The sequence below is a fragment of the Stomoxys calcitrans genome, chromosome 1 (genome assembly GCF_963082655.1).
Source record: "Stomoxys calcitrans chromosome 1, idStoCalc2.1, whole genome shotgun sequence".
NCBI lineage: Eukaryota > Metazoa > Arthropoda > Insecta > Diptera > Muscidae > Stomoxys > Stomoxys calcitrans.
In genome coordinates, this window is record NC_081552.1 from 167,699,814 (window position 1) to 167,718,152 (window position 18,339).

Sequence of the window (18,339 nt, forward strand, 5' to 3'; positions counted from 1 at the left end):
CAAAGAGCTTACCAATTGCCATCCATGGTGGAGGGTATATAGGATTCGGTTTTCCGGTTCAAATGGTAAATTTTGTAATGATTCGTCTTTGAAGAAAAATGTGCCGATGCACATAAACCACACAAAACCGTCGTTTTGCATCATAGCTCTTATACGGCATGTGACTGTTCTTCACACCAAATGCGACAGTTTTGCCTGTTTAAATATCCATTAAGCTAGCCGATAACAATCGACTATACAAATTTAAATTTGCCCATGAGCTTTTCCTTAGGGAACAGGGAAACTTCTCTCATAACACTGAGTGCTGATTTATTCATGCTTAAGCTTAATGATAAGGAACCTCCTTGTTATAGCCGAGTCTGAATAGCATGCCGCAATGTGACACCTCTTCGGGAAGAAGTTTTAATATGGCATAGTACGACACAAATGTCGCCAGCATTATGAGGGGTGTACCACCGCTGAAAATTGTTTTCTGATCTTCTCCCCAAGATTTGAACCCAGGCGTTCAGCGTCATAGGCGGGCATGCTAACATCTGCGCCACGGTGGTCTACGATGATGACGACCATAAAAAAGGTCGTAATAAACAAGGAACATCAATCATACTACTAAATTTCCCATGAACATTCCATTAAGGAACAGGGGATACTCCTCAAAAATATAGCCACCATCAGTAAGCCGGGATTTGAACCCAGGCGTTCGGCGTCATAGGTGGACATGCTAACCATTCAGTTAGAGTTATCTTTACCTGTTGTAAATTGCAAATTTTTTACTATTTTTTTTCGATTCTATTCCACTGTGCAACAGTACATGTTGAGCTGCTCCCAAAACATATTAACCCCTCTGGCAATTCTGTAAGGACGTCGGAATATACAGATGATAGCCCATTAACTATCACACTCCATATGTTTATAGGTTTGAAACTCACTTCAACTCCCCTGTTAATAACCGCCATCACCAGGCTCTCTTGAACGAAATTAGCAAAGGTTCTTGGACAAGTAATACTATTGTTCACCTGAGATTTTTTGGTGATCGCAGTCTTTTCAATAACTCTTGTACCGTTGCCGAATCAGGATAGGATCAACTGGTGTGACCTGGGCATCTACTATACTCGAGCCAAATTAAGGGAGTCTCCCTCGTATTGTGCTTAAAATATGATAATTCTCTTTTGGAACAATTCCGTTATTTCTTGTTCTGGCGTTTTCACAAAATTTTCAGTAATAAAACAGATTTAGTTCTTTTTAAATTATTTTACGTAGTCACACCAAGTACGGCAGAAATCCAAAGATATTTAGGTAATACAAACAGAAACACATGCAATTTAACACTATAATTGTATGTGTCTGTATTTCCTTTTTTAATTTTTGTACCTTCCAGGTCTGATGATTTTAACCCCTCTCTCTCAACCTCTTTATGTACCAAGTTCTTCACCAATAACCCTCAACTTTGTGTATTTGTATATTATATTTGTAAAAATAAGGCCTTGTTTAAAAGATCTGCTTACCATTGTAAAATGAAATTCAAAATTTGCTTTCTTTTCTCTTTTTAACCATACAAACAATTGCAGCTACTACAACGAGCTTGAGATTAATCCAGCGCTATTGATATATAAAAGAAATAATTTAATAAAAACAAACCAATTTTAACATGTAACCCCTATAACATTTAACTTCTAAAACAATAACAACTCTATTTGTACTTCCCATATCAATACCCATCCTACAACAATACCTGAACTAATGTGGTTGTTGTCTTTTCTCTCTTTTTCCTCACAACCAACACAAACTATCACCAAACACACTGTCTATCTTCCAAATGTGCAAAACCACCTACCAATATCACCAATTACATTATCCTTAAATAAATGTCGTCTGTGTAAATATGAATCCTCCTGGAAAACACAATGTGATGTCCATTTCTCGATAACATTAACTAAATACAAAAAAATGGCCTACTGTGGAAAAAAAAAACTTTCAAATTATTCCAACAGCACCAGTACCAACCACCTAAGCAATATTCCCCACAGCCACAATATCAGGGACAAGCTCCTGGTCAAATTCAATATCAACCCCAGCAGCAACACTCTCAACCATCTTATCAACAACAGCCCTGGGTGCAGGAAAACCACCTTCCCCAGCCTTATAAGCCACCAACACAGCAGGGTGCATACCAGGCGCTCCAGCAACGTCAGGCTTCACCCTATCAGCAACAGCCTGCCTATCAGGTCCCTTCGAATAATCAATATCAAGCACCCCATTACCAACAACAACATCAACAATATCAAAATCAATATGTATCACAAACCAATCAACAACAACAATTTAATTCTTATTCACAGCCCCAACAAACTAATGGCCACGACCAGCTTGACCATTTGCAGCAGAGCCATGATCAACGTGGCGCCAGTCCCGGCATTATCACTTTGCGCAAGGAGGCTCCCATATCTCAGGCACCAGCTCCTGTATACACGTCCCAACCGGCAGCCGTAAGCTATCAGGGTTAGTATTGCCTCTTTCATATCCCTCCTTTGCATATTCTATAAAATAATTGAAGGCTATGATGATGAAATTTCAGGCGGCAACAAATTGCGTGGAGATTTAAAGTGGCCCCCACCAGAGTACAAGGAGGCTGCTGCTGTTGAAAATGCAGAACGTCGCAAATTGGCCGCGGGCCCTGTATGCAGACCAAGAAGAGTCGCTCGCGTAAGTATAAATAACTTTAACAACCTTACATTCTTAATGCAAACAAATTAGAAAAGGCAAATGTCGGGCGATGTCGGCTATATAATACCCTATGTACATAAGGCGTCTAAATAGGCAATATCATTATATGGACTCTAAGTTCAAATCTAAACTGGTTTTGGTGGACTTCTGCAGAAGTGTTCACATAGGCCACAAAACAACCCGTACGAAAAGCAGTCAAAGTTATAGTAACTTCGGCTTTATAAGTGAATACTGAGCGATGCGTGCTACTACGGTCTTGTGTAAGTCGATGCGTGCTACTACGGTCTAGTGTAAGTCGATATACAAAAAAAAAACAAGTAAAAGCGTGCTAAGTTCGGCCGGGCCGAATCTTATATACCCTCCACCATGGATCGCATTTGTCGAGTTCTTTTCCTGGCATCTCTTCTTAGGCAAAACGAAAAAAAAAAATTTCAGGCAAATCGGATAATAATTGCGACCTCTAGAGGCTCAAGAAGTCAAGATCCCAGATTGGTTTATATGGCAGCTATATCAAAACATGGACCGATATGGCCCATTTACAATACCAACCGACCTACACTAATAAAAAGTATTTGTGCAAAATTTCAAGAGGCTAGCTTTACTCCTTCGGAAGTTAGCGTGCTTTCGACAGACAGACGGACGGACGGACAGACGGACGGGATCTCAGACGAATATTTCGAGTAGTTACAATCAGAATGACGAAATTAGTATACCCCCCACCTTATGGTGGAAGGTATAAAAACAAGTAAGAGCATGCTAAGTTCGGCCGGGCCGAAACTTATATACCTTCAACCATGTTTAACATTTGTCGAGTTCTGTGCGCGGTATCTCTTTTTAGACAAACATGGAATAATGAATAAGAACTGTTGTGCTATTGGAGATATATCAAATTATAGTCCGATTCGGACCATAAATGAATTGAATGCTGAACATTGTAGAAGTCATTGTGTAATATTTAAGTCCATTCGAATAAGAATTGCGTCTTGTAGGGGCTCAAGAAGCAAAATCGGGAGATCAGTTAATATGGGAGCTGTATCAAGATATAGATCGATTTAGACCATATTGTACACGTATGTTGAAGGTCATTGGAGAAGCCTTTGTACAAAATTTCTGCCAAATCGGATGAGAGTTGCGCCCTCTAGAGGCTCAAGAATTCAAGATCTCAGATCGGTTTATATGGCAGCAATATCAGGTTATGCATCAATTTGAGCCATACTTCGTACAGTTGTTGGATATCATAACAAAAAACGTCGTGCAAAATTTCATTCCAATTGAATAAGAATTGCGCACTCTAGAGGCTCAAGAAGTCAAGACTTCAAACATATCAAAACATGGACCGATATGGCCCATTTACAATATCAACCGACCTACACTAATAAGAAGTATTTGTGCAAAAGCGGCTAGCTTTATTCCTTCGAAAGTTAGCGCGCTTTCGACAGACAGACTGATGAACGAACAGACGGACGGACATGGCTAGATCGACTTAAAATGTCATGACGATCAAGAATATATATGCTATATGCACCGAATCTTGGGAACCCACCACCATGGATTCTGCTAAAATATGAGACCTATATCTGGTTATATACCGATTTGGCACAGTTTTTGAGAGTGATAACATAAAATTTTAGCCAAATCGGATAAAAATCGCGGCTTGTAAGAGCTCAAGAAGTCAAATCGGGCGATCGGTTTATATGGGAGCTTTATAATGTTCTTGACCGATTTGGACCGTACCGCATATAAAATTTCTGCCAAATCGGATCAAAATTGCGGCTTCCAGGGGCTCAAGATGTCAAATCAAAATATCGGTTTACCATGGAGCTATATCACCGATTTAAACCGTACTTAGCACAGTTATTAGAAGTCATAACAGAACACTATGTGCGAAATTTCAGCAAAATCGCATGAAAATTGTGGCTTCCAGGGGGTCAAGAAGTCAAATCAGGAGAACTCTTTATATGGGAGCTATATCCAAATCTGAACCGATATGGCCCATTTGCAATCCCCAACGACCTAAATCAATATTAAGTATCTGTGCGAAATTTCAAGCGGCTACCTCTTCGTGTTCGACCGCTATCGTGATTTCGACGTACGGACGGACATGTCTAGTTCAACTCAGAATGTCGAGACGATCAATAATATATACTTTATGGGGACCTAGATAAATATTTCGAGGTGTTACAAACAGAATGACTAGATTAGTATACCCCCATCATATGGTGATGGGTATAAAAATGATTGAAATTTTCAAGTAATTTTTTAATTGATCCAATTAAAAAAAAATTGTAATTTCCGAAATATCCAATTCATTTTTTAGTTGGATCAATACAGTGAATTGGCGATCGCATCGAGTGGCAAAATGAAAAGAAATTGTGGAAATTTTCAATCACATTTTATATATAAAAATTTTTAATATATTATCTTGCAATGGAATCTCAATTTTTTAAGATTCAAAAAAAAATGTTGAATCTATTAATTTTTTAATTGAAAATTCCAAAATATCAATCACCATCGTAATTGAAAACAAGTAAAAGCGTGCTAAGTTCGGCCGGGCCGAATCTTATATACCCTCCACCATGGATCGCATTTGTCGAGTTCTTTTCCCGGCATCTCTTCTTAGGCAAAAAAGGATATAAGAAAAGAGTTGCTCTGCTATTAAAACGATATCAAGATAAGGTCCGGTTCGGACCACAATTAAATTATATGTTGGAGACCTGTGTAAAATTTCAGCCAATTCATATAAGAATTGGGCCCATTGGGGCTCACGAAGTAAAATAGAGAGAACGATTTATATGGGATCTGTATCGGGCTATAGACCGATTCAGACCATAATAAACACGTTTGTTGATGGTCATGAGAGTATCCGTCGTACAAAATATCAGGCATATCGGATAATAATTGCGACCTCTAGGGGTCAAGAAGTCAAGATCCCAGATCGGTTTATATGGCAGCTATATCAGGTTATGAACCGAATTGAACCTTATTTGACACAGTTGTTGAAAGTAAAAATAAAATACGTCATGCAAAATTTCAGCCAAATTGGATAGGAATTGCGCCCTCTAAAAGCTCAAGAAGTCAAATCCCCAGATCTGTTTATATGACAGCTATATCTGGTTATGGACTGATTTGAACCATACTTGGCACAGGAGTTGGATATCATAACGAAATACTTCGTGCAAAAATTCATTCAAATCGGATAAGAATTGTGCCTTCTAGAGGCTCAAGAAGTCAAGACCCAAGATCGGTTTATATGGCAGCTATATCAGGTTATGGACCGATTTGAACCATACTTGGCACAGTTGTTATATAATAATGAAACACGTCGTGCAAAATTTCATTCCAATCGGATAAGAATTGCGCACTCTAGAGGCTCAAGAAGTCAAGACCCCAGATCGGTTTATATGGCAGCTATATCAGGTTATGGACCGATTTGAACCATACTTGGCACAGTTGTTGGGTATCATAACAAAACACGTCGTGCGAAATTCCATTCCATTCGGATAAGAATTGCGCCCTCTAGAGGCTCAAGAAGTCAAGACACAAGATCGGTTTATATGGCAGCTATATCAGGTTATGAACCGATTTGAACTATACTTGGCACAGTTTTTGGATATAATAACAAAACACGTCGTGCAAAATTTCATTCTGATCGGATAAGAATTGCGCACGCTAGCGGCTCAAGAAGTCAAGACCCAAGATCGGGTTATATGGCAGCTATATCAGGTTATGGACCGACTTGAACCATACTTGGCACAGTTGTTGGATATAATAACAAAACACGTCGTGCAAAATTTCATTCCAATCGGATAAGAATTGCGCACTCTAGAGGCTCAAGAAGTCAAGACCCAAGATCGGTTTATATGGCAGCTATATCAAAACATGGACCGATATGGCCCATTTACAATACCAACCGACCTACACTAATAAGAAGTATTTATGCAAAATTTCAAGCGGCTAGCTTTACTCCTTCGGAAGTTAGTGTGCTTTCGACAGACAGACGGACGGACGGACAGACGGACGGACATGGCTAGATCGACATAAAATGTCACGACGATCAAGAATATATATACTTTATGGGGTCTCAGACGAATATTTCGAGTAGTTACAAACAGAATGACGAAATTAGTATACCCCCCATCTTATGGTGAAGGGTATAGAAAAGTTTAGGTTCAATTAATTTGTTTAAGATTCAATTAAAAATACAATTGAATTTATTAATTTTTTAATTGAAAATTTCAAAAATTTCAATCACGTTCGTAGTTGAAAACAAGTAAAAAGGCGTTAAGTTCAGCCGGGCGGGCTATGGATACCCACCACCTCGGCTGTATATGTAAACCACCTTTCGTCATAGTCCGGTGAAAAATGCATACCTTATACCCCATAGCAGCTATATCGAAATATAGTCCGATTTGGACCAAATACTTGTAAGTAAAAGTCATTGTTCAATTGTGTGTTCAATTGTGTATAACAAAATATTGGTCTCTTAAGTAGCTTTATCTAAAAATAAACCGATCTGAACCATATACGACACGAATGTCGAAAAGCCTAACATAAGTCACTGTGTCGAATTTCAGTGAAATCGAATTATAAATGCCCCTTTTAAGGCACCAAGACTTTAAATCGAGATATCTGTCTATATGGCAGCTATATCCAAATCTGGACCGATTTGGGCCAAGTTGCAGAAAATTATCGAAGAGCCTAACACAACTCACTCTCCCAAATTTCGGCGAAATCAGATTATTAATGCGACTTTTATGGCCCCAAAACCTTAAATCGAGAGACCGGTCTATATGGCAACTATATCCAAATCTGAACCGATCTGGACCAAATTGAAGAAGGCTGTCAAAGGGCATAACACCACTCACTGTCCCAAGTTTTGGCAAAATCGGCCCTTTATGGGCGCAAGACCTTTAATCGAGATAACGGTCTATATGACAGCTACATCTAAATCTGAACCGATAGGGGCCCAATTAAAGAAGGATATCGAATCGGCGGATCAGTTTATATGGGGGCTATAGCAAGGTATAGTCCGAAACAGCCCATCTTCGAGCTTAACCAGCTTATGGGCAAAAAAAAAGAATGTGTGCAAAATTTCAGCTCAATATCTCTATTTCTAAAGACTGTAGCGTGGTTTCAACAGACAGACGGACAGACGGATGGACATGGCTATATTTTCTTAGATTTTTACGCTGATCAAGAATATATATACTTTATAGGGTCGGAAATTGATATTTCGATTCCTTCGGTGGTGGGTAATAAAAAAATCGGATTTAATCCCAGATCGGTTTATATGGCAGCTATATCAGGTTATGCACAGATCTGCGCCATACTATCTACATACACAGTTGTTGGAAGTCATAACAAAACATCTCATGAAAAATTTCAGCCAAATCGGATAAGAATTGCGCCCTCTAAAAGCTGAAGAAGTCAAGACCCAAGATGAGTTTATATGATAGCTATATCAGGTTGTGAACCGATTTGAACCATACTTAGCACATTTGTTGGAAGTGATACCGAAACATCAATTCAGTCAAATCGGCCGAGAATTGCGCCCTCTAGAGGCTCAAGAAGTCAAGGCCCCAGATCGGTTCATGTGGCAGCTGTATAAAAGCATGGACCAATTTGGCTCATTATAATCCCAACCGACCAACACATATAAAAGTAGTTGTGCAAAATTTCAAGCGCCTAGCTTTACTCCTTCGAAAGTTAACGTGATTTCGACAGACAGACGGACGGACGGACGTACATGGCTAGATCGATTTAAAATGTCATGACGATCAAGAATATATATCTTTTTATAGGGTCTTAGACGCATATTTCCACCATCCTATGGTGGAGGGTATAAAAACGTGCGATTCACATATGTATTCAGGAGGCAGGAGCATTATTATTATGGAGTAGGAAAACAAGAAAAAGAGGCCGGTCGAAACTTGGAAGCACACCACCATAGATTTTGCTAAAAATGTATACAAAATAAATTTATTTGAAGGGCATGATTTTATTCTACATACCAAACTTCTGTCAAATCAGCAAAAATTAAAGCTTCTTCGAAAGGATCAAGAATAATCGAGAGCCCGGTTTATTTGGGAGCTATATCAGATTATAGACCGATTTGGATCGTACTTGGCACAGCTCTGGGAAGTCGTAACAGAACACCGCACGCAAAATTTCAACCAAATGCGGCTTCCAGGGGCTCAAGAAGTCAAATCGGAAGATCGGTTTATATGGAAGCTACATCTTAATCTGAACCGATATGCAATCCCCAACGACCTACATCAATATTAAGTATCTGTGCAAAATTTCAAGCGGCTAGCTTTACGCATATGACAGCTATCTTGATTTCGACAAACGACTCAGAATGTCGAGACGTTCAAGAATATATACACTTTATGGGGTCTTAGACGAATATTTCGAGGTGTTGCAAACGGAATGACTAGATTAGTATACCCCCGTTCTATGGTGGTGGGTATAAAAATAAATTTGTGTTTATTTGTGTGTTGCGTATAGTCTCAAAAACGGCTGAACCGATTTTCTTCAAATTTTCACAGATGGTGCATTATAAACCCGTGGTGAAAATAGGGTATTTCATTTCATACTCACCACAGAAGGATGGGTGTATATTATACCCACCACCGACGGATGGGGGTATATTCATTTTGTCATTCCATTTGCAACACATCGAAATATCCATTTCCGACCCTATAAATTATATATATTCTTGATCAGCGTAAAAATCTAAGACGATCTAGACATGTCCGTCCGTCTGTCTGTTGAAATCACGCTACAGTCTTCAAAAATAAAGATATTGAGCTGAAATTTTGCACAGGTTCTTTTTTTATCCATAAGCAGGTTAAGTTCGAAGATGGGCTAAATCGGACTATATCTTGATATAGCCCCCATATAGACCGATGCTCCAATTTAGAGTCTTAGGCCCATAAAAGCCACATTTATTATCCGATTTTGAGAAAATTTGGGACAGTGAGTTGTATTAGGCCCTTTAACACCCTCCGTCAATTTGGCTGAGATCGGTCCAGGTTTTGGGGCCATAAAAAGCGCATTTATTGTCCGCTGTTGCCGAAATTTGGGACAAAGAGTTAAGTTAAGCCTCTCCACATATTTCTGCAAGTTGGTCTAGATCGATCAAGATTTGCATATAGCTGCCATATAAACCGATCTCTCGATTTAAAGTCTTGGCCCCATAAAAGGCGCATTTTTAATCCGATTGCACTGAAATTTGACACACTGACTTTTGTTATGCTTTTCGACATCCGTGTGGTATATAGTTCAGATCGGTTTATTTTTAGATATAACTACTAAAAAGACCAACATTTTGTTATATACAATTGAACAATAACTTTTACTTATTAGAATCTGGCCCAAATCGGAACATAGCTGCTATGGGGCATAAGGTATGAATTCTGCACCGGATTTTGAGGAAAGGTGGTTCACATATATATCCGAGGTGGTGGGTATCCAACTGTTTGACAACAATATCAGTATCATTATAACGACTTATGGTCGGTTGAACAAACATTTTGTTCACTTTGAAATGTTTGAATTCGCCAACCATAGCCGATTGTGATTTTCCAGGCAAATACAACACAATCACACTATTGCACTTGAACTTCATCACGAATAAGTTTATTTTTAAACTCGGAGGCTAATGCTTTTAGTGTCTTGAAAACAATATAATGAGCTGTCAATAAAACAAATATTATGTGGCTGTCACTTCTAGTTTGACAGATATACCAGTGCGTACTTTAAAACACTTTATGTCAGATACCCTAGTTTATACATAAAGCCGTGTATGATATTGAATATCGGCTCCGTCTGATTTTTGCCTTTCTTAAGTTCTTTCCGTTTATTAATTAATTTTTTTATTTAATTGTCTTATTTTCCTGTTTTTAGGACTACACTGAATTCTTTGCTAAGAATGCTTTGAGTCATCACTACCCAAGCTACAAAGTTCCACCAGGCACCCAACATATGATTAACTAAATCTTATGGAAAACCCCCAACATCAGCCAGTGAAGGATACAAGACGTCGGAACCTCAATGCTTTACAAAGAATGAAAATAATTATTGATAACACACAAATAGTTAGTTCACTTAAATGAAACTTTATTAACGAATTACCAACTTCTACTAACGAATCAATAACTCACAAAACAAAAATAAAAAGATAATGGAACAATTAAACATAACAAAATGATTAAAAAAAAACCATAAAAAACCAAAAGATTTATATTTAATTATGTATATGCAAACACTTCACTTTAGATGTAATGAAAATAACTATCAAAAAGGGTTGTGAAAAAAAAGAAAAACAAAATCAATCGAAGCAGCAACATTTTTCACAATCATACAATATATAAAAGAAGTGTTTTAAATGATGTAGTTTTTTGTACAATTTTAAAGTTTTTTATTGTTCCTCAACAAGTTCGAATTGAATAAACAAAAAGATTAAACGCTAGGCCAATTTATGTTTAGTTTATGTAAGGTTTGATCACCTGATCGATTTTAACACGTAAAAAGAATAACGAAAATTAGCTTTAAGTCTTTCAACTAATTGAATTCACAAAACGAAGCAAATGTTCCTCAACAAAGGTTTTGAATGAATGAAAACGCAAAATAAAAATTATAATGATGTTGTTCAAAAAATATTAGTTTTAGCATATATATATCGATGTTATTGTTCTTATTTTTGAGTTAGAATATTTATCCTTATTTGTATTTGCAACTAACGAAACAATAGCAAACTTTTCGAAGAAAGAAACCCTGCACTAACAAATAAATGTTAATGATGAAAATCCCAATAAACCACTTAGTATGAATTTAATGCGTCATCAGGTAAGGTTTGGTTAGGTATAAAAGAGGCAGCCGCGGAGGATTCCGCCCCATGCCACTATAGACATACACCTAAGCCGGTAATCGGCTTGTTGTGCGCTCTCAATCCTAACAAATGAACAGGCGTTAAGTTCGGCCGGGCCGAACTTTGGATACCCACCACCTCCTGTGAAAAATTCATACCTTATGCCCCATAGCAGCTATATCGAAATATGTTCCGATTTGGACCAAATACTAATAAGTACAAGTCATTGTTCAATTGTGTATAACAAAATATTGGTCTTTTTAGTAGCTATATCTAAAAATAAACCGATCTGAACCATACACGATACAGATGTCGAAAAGCCTAACATAAGTCACTGTGTCAAATTTCAGTGAAATCGGATTAGAAATGCGCCTTTTATGGGGCCTAGACTTAAAATCGAGAGATCGGTCTACATAGCAGCTATATATCCAAATCTGCACCGATTTGGGCTAAGTTGCAGAAAAATGTCGAAGAGTCTAACACAACGCACTGTCCCAAATTTCAGCGAAATCGGACAATAAATGCGCCTTTTATGGTCCCAAAACCCAAAACCGAGAGATCGGTCCATATAGCAGCTATATCCAAATCTGGACCGATCTGTACCATATTGCAGAAGTATGTCAAGGGTCATAACTGAACTCACTGTCCCAAATTTCGGCGACATGGGGCAATAAATGCGCCTTTCATGGGCCCAAAACCTTAAATCGAAAGTTCGGTCTATATGGCAGCTATATCCAAATCTAAACCTATACGGGTCAAATTGAGGAAAAATGTCAAAGGACCTAAGAGAACTCACTGTCTTAAACTTCAACAAAATCGGATAATAAATGTGCCTTTTATGGGCCTAAGACCCTAAATCGGCCAATCGGTCTATATGGGGGCTATATGAAGATATAGTCCGATATAGCCCATCTTCGAACTTAACCTGCTTATGGACAAAAAAAGAACCTGTGCAAAATTTCAGCTCAATATCTATATTTTTAAAGACTGCAGCGTGATTTCAATAGACAGACGGACGGACATGTCTAGATCGTCTTAGATTTTTACACTGATCAAGAATATATATACTTTGTAGGGTCGGAAACGGATAGCAGTAGTACTGCAATTTCAGAGTAGCAGGCTTACTGTTGAAAAGTCTGTTGTTTGCGGATACTTACTGCTGCTTAATTATGAAGGGGATGTTAGAATAAACAATTAAAAAAGCGTTAAGTTCGGCCAAACTTTGGATACGCAGCACCTCGGGTATATATGTAAACCACCTTTCGTCATAATCCGATGAAAAATGCATGATTTATGCCCCATAGCAGCTATATAGAAATAGGATCCGATTTGGACCAAATTCGAAACGGACATTGAGTGGTCTAATAAGTACCATTTTGTAGAACAAAATATTGGTCTTTTTGATAGCCATATTCATATATAGACCGATCTGAACCATATACGACACGGACGTCGAAAAGCCTAACATAAGTCACTGTTAAAAATTTCAGTTAAATCGGATTATAAATGTGCCTTTTATGGGGTCAAGGTCTATATGGGAACTATATCCAAATCTGAACCGATCTGGGCCAAATTGAAGATGGATTTCGAAGGAACTAACACAACTCACTGTTTTGGCAAAATCAGACAATAAATGCGCCTTTATGGGCCCAAAACCTTAAATCGTGAGATCGATCTATATGCCAGCTATATCCAAATCTGGACCGATCGGCGCCAAATTGAAGTAGAAAGTCGAAGGGATTAACACAACTCACTGTCCCAATTTCAACAAAATCGGATAACAAATGTGGCTTTTATGGGCCTAAGACCCTAAATCGGCGGATAGGTCTATATGAGGGCTTTATCAAGATATAGCTCATCTTCGAACTTAACCTGCTTATGGACAAAAAAGAATCTGTGCAAAGTTTCAGCTCAATATCTATATTTTTAAAGACTGTAGCGTCATAATCTGGTGGAAAATGTACGATTTATGCTCCCATAGCAGCTATATCAAAATATGGTCCTATTTAAACCAAATTCGACACGGATATTGAGTGGTCTAATAAGTCATTGTTCAATTTTGTAGAACAAAATAAATTTTTTGGTAGCCATATCCAAATATAGACCGATCTGAACCATATACGACACGGATTTCGAAAAGCCTAACATAAGTCATTGTGTCAAATTTCATCGAAATCGGATTATAAATGTGCCTTTTATGGGACCAAGACTTAAAATCGAGAGATCGGTCTATATGGCAGCTATATCCAAATCTGAACCTATATTTAAGAGGGATGTCGAGGGGCATAACTTAACTCACTGTTTCAAATTTCGGCGACATCGGACAATTAATGCGCCTTTTACGGCTCCAAAACCTTAAATCGAGAGATCGGTCTATATGGCAGCTATATCCAAATGTTCATCAATCTGGGCCAAATTGAAAAGGATGTCAAAGGACATAACACAACTCACTGTGCCAAATTTTAGCTAAATCGGATAATAAATTTAATTTTATGGGCCTAAGACCCTAAATCGGCGGATAGGTCTATTAGCGTTCTATATCAAGATATAGTCCGATATAGCCCATCTTCGAACTTAACCTGCTTATGGACAAAAAAAAGAATCAGTACAAAGTTTCAGCTCTATATCTCTATTTTTAAAGACCGTTACGTGATTTCAACAGACAGACGGATAGGCGGAGGGACACAGCTCGATCGTCTTAGATTTTTACAGTGATCAATAATATATATATTTTATAATGTCGGAAATGAATATTTCGATGTATTGCAGATGGAATGACAAATTGAATACACCCCCATCTTTCGGCGATGGGTATAACAAGTAACTGGCAGCCATAAAAAGTAGCATACAAAATTTTTTTCAGCAGACTTGTGTACTTAAAACAGCAGATTTTGTTAGTTGAAATAGCAGTGAGAAATGTTTGCTAATACAACAGCTGAAACAGCAGTAATATCTGCTTTCCCATTTTCAGCAGACAAAAACTGGTGTTTTAGCAAACATTTTTGCTGTTTTGAATAACAAATTTGGTTGAGTGTAGTCGGATCTCCACCATATTCAGGAAGGCTAAGTAGGGGTCTAACACAGCTCATTGTACTACATTCATTGGTAAAAAAAATCACCTTTTATGGGCCTAACAATTTAAATCGGGAGATCGGTATATGTATATGACAGCTATATCCACGAACTGTATGACGACGATAGTATTTACACGCATCAAAATATAACGGCTGCGGTGGCTAGGTCATGTTGTCAGAATGGATGAAGAAGCTCCAGCAAATAAATCTTATGGAGGCAAACACGGTAGTACACGCAAACCGGGAAGACCAAAAGCCCGATAGAATCAAGTCGTGGGAGGCACCTCGAGGAGGAGCCTAACACAACTCGCTATACCAAATGTCTGCGAAATCGGACAATAAATGCGCATATCAAAGGCCCAAGAACCTAAATCGAGAGATGGGTCTATACGGCAGCTATATGTAAATCTGGACCGATCTGGTCAGTATTAAACAAAGATGACGAGAGGCTTAACACAACTCAGAGTTCCAAATTTCAGCTAGATAGATCACTTTATATGGGGGCTATATTAAGATATAGTCCAATATAGCCCATTTCCGAACTAAACCTGACTAAGGACAAAAAACAAAAACATTTGTGTAAAGTTTCAGATCAATATCTTTGAAGACTGTAGCGTGATTTCAACATTTTTGAAGATTTCAACAGACAGGCGGACGGACATGGCTAGATGGTCTTAGATTTTTACGACGATCAAGAATAAATATACTTTATAGGATCGGAGGAGGATATTTCGGTGTGTTGCAAACGGAATGACAAAATGAATTTATCCCCATCCTTCGTTTGTGAATATAAAGCAAGTAAAAGCGTGCTAGGTTCGGCCGGGCGGAATCTTATATACCCTCCACCATGGATCGCATTTGTCGAGTTCTTTTCCCGGCATCTCTTCTTAGGCAAAAAAGGATATAAGAAAAGATTTGCTCTGCTATTAGAACGATATCAAGATATGGTCCGGTTTGGACCACAATTAAATTACATGTTGGAGACCTGTGTAAAATGTCAGCCAATTCGAATAAGAATTGCGCCCTTTGGAGGCTCAAGAAGTAAAATAGAGAGATCGATTTATATGGGAGCTGTATCGGGCTATAGACCGATTCAGACCATAATAAACACGTATGTTGATGGTCATGAGTGGATCCGTCGTACAAAATTTCAGGCAAATCAGATAATAATTGCGACCTCTAGAGGCTCAAGAAGTCAAGATCACAGATCGGTTTATATGGCAGCTATATCAGGTTATGAACCGATTTGAACCTTATTTGATACAATTGTTGAAAGTAAGAATAAAATACGTCATGAAAAATTTCAGCCAAATCGGATAGGAATTGCGACCTCTAGAAGCCCAAGGAGTTAAGTCCCCAGATCTGTTTATATGACAGCTATATCAGGTTATGAATCGATTTGAACAACACTTGGCGCAGTTGTTGGATATCATAACAAAATACTTCGTGCAAAAATGCATTCAAATCGGATAAGAATTGCGCCCTCTAAAGGCTCAAGAAGTCAAGAACCAAGATCGGTTTATATGACAGCTATATCAGGTTATGAACCGATTTGAACCATACTTGGCACAGTTATTGGATGTCATAACAAAACACGTCGTGCAAAATTTCATTCCAATTGGATAAGAATTGCGCACTCTAGGGGCTCAAGAAATCAAGACCCAAGATCGGTTTATATGACAGCTATATCAGGTTATGGGCCGATTTGAACCATACTTGGCACAGTTATTGGATATTATAACTAAACACGTCGTGCAAAAAATCGGATAAGAATTGCGCACTCTAGAGGCTCAAGAAGTCAAGACCCAAGATCGGTTTATATGGCAGCTATATCAAAACATGGACCGATATGACCCATTTACAATACCAACCGACCTACACTAATAAGAAGTATTTGTTTCAAGCGGCTAGCTTTACTCCTTCAGAAGTTAGCATGCTTTCGACAGACAGACAGACGGACGGACATCGCTAGATCGACATAAAATGTTGCGACGATCAAGAATATATATACTTTATGGGATCTCAGACGAATATTTCGAGTAGTTACACACAGAATGACGAAATTAGTATACCCCCATCCTATGGTGGAGGGTATAAAAAACTATAAAATTTGACAAAAGTTTGACATCGTTTTTAGAAAGGTAAAAATTGATAGCTTTCCCAAAATGCATACGAATGTAACTCTTATTTGCTTACAGTAATGCTTTATTAGAGGAGGCCATCATAGCGCAGAGGTTAGCATGTCCTACGACGCTGAACGCCTGGGTTCGAATCCTAGCGTGAACATCAGAAAAAAAATTTTAAGCGGTGATCACTTAATGATGAGGACATTTGTAACGTACTATACCATGCATAGAAACCATATAAAAACTTCTCCTCAAAGAGGTGTCGTTCAGTGCTGTTAGAACTCAGCTATAAAGTGGAGGTCCGGCCCTTATCATTAATCGGACAGCACTCATTGATATGTGAGAAGTTGGCCACTTCCTTAATGGAATGTTCACTAGCAAGTTTGTAATGTTTCGTCTGAAGTTTAGAAGAATAAAGCATTGCGGGAATATGATTGGCATCATACGTATATGGTCGCTTTTACTTAGATTTTGTATGCATTACAAACTAAATAAAAAAATATTTTATCCATATCCAATTGTTGAATTTCTAAATATATTTTGTCTATATACGAGTATGTATTTGCTTGTTGAAAAGTTCAGCTCATTAGTGAGAATTCTCAAATAAAACAATAATTTCCTATTATTTAACAATTTGCTTTAAAGTGCACTACATACACCATTCTAATTTCAATGATCTTTGTAATAATGGTACAGGAATCATTCGGCAAATAAGAGTTTAAATTACCTCAATTTGGAAATAAAGTGCCACTGCAAATGGTGACAATTGTTGTTATACCCTTCGCCATAGCATGGGGGTATACTAATTTAGTCATTCTGTTTATAACCACTCGAAATTTTCGTTTGAGACCCCATAAAGTATATATATTCTTAATCGTCGTGACATTTTATGTCGATCTAGAAATGTCCGTCCGTCCGTCCATCCGTCCGTCCGTCCGTCCGTCCGTCTATCGAAAGCACGCTAACTTTCGAAGGAGTAAAGCTAGCCGCTTGAAATTTTGCACAAAATACTTCTTATTAGTGTAGGTCGGTTGGGATTGTAAATTGGCCATATCGGTCCACGTTTCGATATAGCTGCCATATAAACCGATCTTGGATCTTCCTTCTTGGACCTCTTGAGTCTCTATTGGGCGCAATTTTTATCCGATTGCAATGAAATTTTGCACGACGTGTTTCGCTATGACTTCCAACAACTGCGCCAAGTATGGTTCAAATCGGCTCATAAACTGATATAGCTGTCATATAAACCGATCTGGGGTCTTGACTTCTTGAGCTTCTAGAGGGCGCAGTTCTTATTCAATTTGGCTGAGATTTTGCATGAAGTATTTTATTATGACTTTCAACAACTGTGTTATAGCCTGATACAGCTCCCATATAAATCGATCTCTCTACAATATTTTACTTCTTGAGCCCCCAAATTCTTATTCGAAATGGCTGACATTTTACACAAGTGTCCAGCTTATAATTGAATTGTTGTCTGTACCGGACCATATCGTGATATCGTTCTAATAGCAGAGCAAATCTTTTCTTTTATTCTTTTTTGCCT

General features: G+C 38.1%; 1 protein-coding gene across 1 annotated transcript in view; it reads left to right on the forward strand.

Annotated features, from left to right (window-relative positions):
• The window catches only part of LOC106090296 (uncharacterized), an 878,040-nt gene extending 866,499 nt beyond the window's left edge, over positions 1 to 11,541 (forward strand). The window contains exons 7-9 of the mRNA XM_059360384.1: positions 1,989 to 2,496; positions 2,552 to 2,700; positions 10,630 to 11,541. Of these exons, the coding sequence (XP_059216367.1) occupies positions 1,989 to 2,496; positions 2,552 to 2,700; positions 10,630 to 10,719 (747 nt within the window). The 3' untranslated portion in view covers positions 10,720 to 11,541. The remainder of the gene's footprint in view (positions 1 to 1,988; positions 2,497 to 2,551; positions 2,701 to 10,629) is intronic.
• The last annotated feature ends 6,798 nt before the right edge of the window (positions 11,542 to 18,339 follow it).